Raw genomic sequence first — 1328 nt, forward strand, 5'->3', positions numbered from 1 at the left:
ACATAATGTATTTTAATTGAATTGGACTAATTTTAAAATTTGTTATTTATGTTATTTAAAAAAATTATTAATTATCTAGTATAATCTATAAAATATTTCACCCTTGCTAACAAGCAAATATCAAGAGAAAAATTTTACTAACAGCTATAATTTCAAGATTTCATTAGTAAGAAAAAAATATATATACAGTCATGATTTGTGAATATATTTACCAGAAAGCTTTTCGTTTCTCCATTAATAATTTGAAATAACTTTAATTTGTAGTTGTATTTCGTATATAATTAATTATCCCTCTATATCTTATTTCCATTGGTTGATGTGCATATTTATATGGCTGACTAGGAAACTAAATCGTTTAGAAAAATGCTTAATGCAACAATTTTATTTAATATTGTTCAGTAATAAAATATATTTTTATTTGGCATATCTATAAAGACACTTTTATTAAATACAATTATAAATAAGAGTTGGCAAAAATTGACAGAAATATTATTAATAACGTAACGAAATTGATTAATTAATTAACTACGTCTCTAATCCCTAATATTCACATCCATGCGTTAGATTTAGCCGATTAATACCATATTCTTTCTTAAATCTTAAACCACCCCCAAACAATCGTCAAAAATACATCGTTACAACCTTGAGTCAGCGTTAATGGAAAAAAAGAATATAAAAGATTAGGTCGTAAAATTTAGGAGAGGATTTGGGGTATTGAATACTTTTACACAGAAAGAGAAGGATGAATTTTTTATACAAGGCCCTTTTTAAAACATCTTCGTATATGAACATCTAGACACTCAAATTGGAGATAAATCTGTCTATTTAAAATAAAGTAGTTTAGATTTATTATAAAATGACATCGTTTTAACCGCTTGTACAAATAATTTAAAATATCCTAAAAACGACGATAACCTAATCAAATTTTTTTTTGGAAAACAAATTCATCAGCCGGCCCGTTATTAAAACAAATAGATCAGAATATATCAAACAACACTCTGTGTCTTCTTTTCTGTTTCTTTTTTGAAGAAAAGAACACTGATTGATTAAGGTTAAAATATATCAGCCTAGAGAAAAATGATACTCTATCTTATTTTTAATATTTATCATCTTCTAACATTCTTCGACTTTTGCTGTGTGAGAAAAGAATACAAGAAGAAGAAGAAGAAGAAGAAGAAAGATGTATACCAGCAGTAGTGGCAATGGAAGAAGTTGATCTGGGAATTGACACCAAATGCCCAAAAGCCATTAGAAATCAGCTAATAATTAATGTTAATGTAATGTGCATCAAACTGAAGATGTGTTGCAATTAGAGCATCGATCAGAGA

The 1328-nt window shown here is 26.9% G+C and overlaps 1 protein-coding gene across 1 annotated transcript in view; it reads right to left on the reverse strand.

Moving 5' to 3' along the window:
- Positions 1 to 1328, reverse strand: part of LOC107611433 (naringenin 8-dimethylallyltransferase 2, chloroplastic) — an 8243-nt gene extending 6915 nt beyond the window's left edge. Inside the window, exon 1 of the mRNA XM_016313358.2 lies at positions 1189 to 1328. Coding sequence (XP_016168844.1) covers positions 1189 to 1249 — 61 coding nt within the window. The 5' untranslated portion in view covers positions 1250 to 1328. The remainder of the gene's footprint in view (positions 1 to 1188) is intronic.

Source organism: Arachis ipaensis, chromosome B08 (genome assembly GCF_000816755.2).
Source record: "Arachis ipaensis cultivar K30076 chromosome B08, Araip1.1, whole genome shotgun sequence".
NCBI lineage: Eukaryota > Viridiplantae > Streptophyta > Magnoliopsida > Fabales > Fabaceae > Arachis > Arachis ipaensis.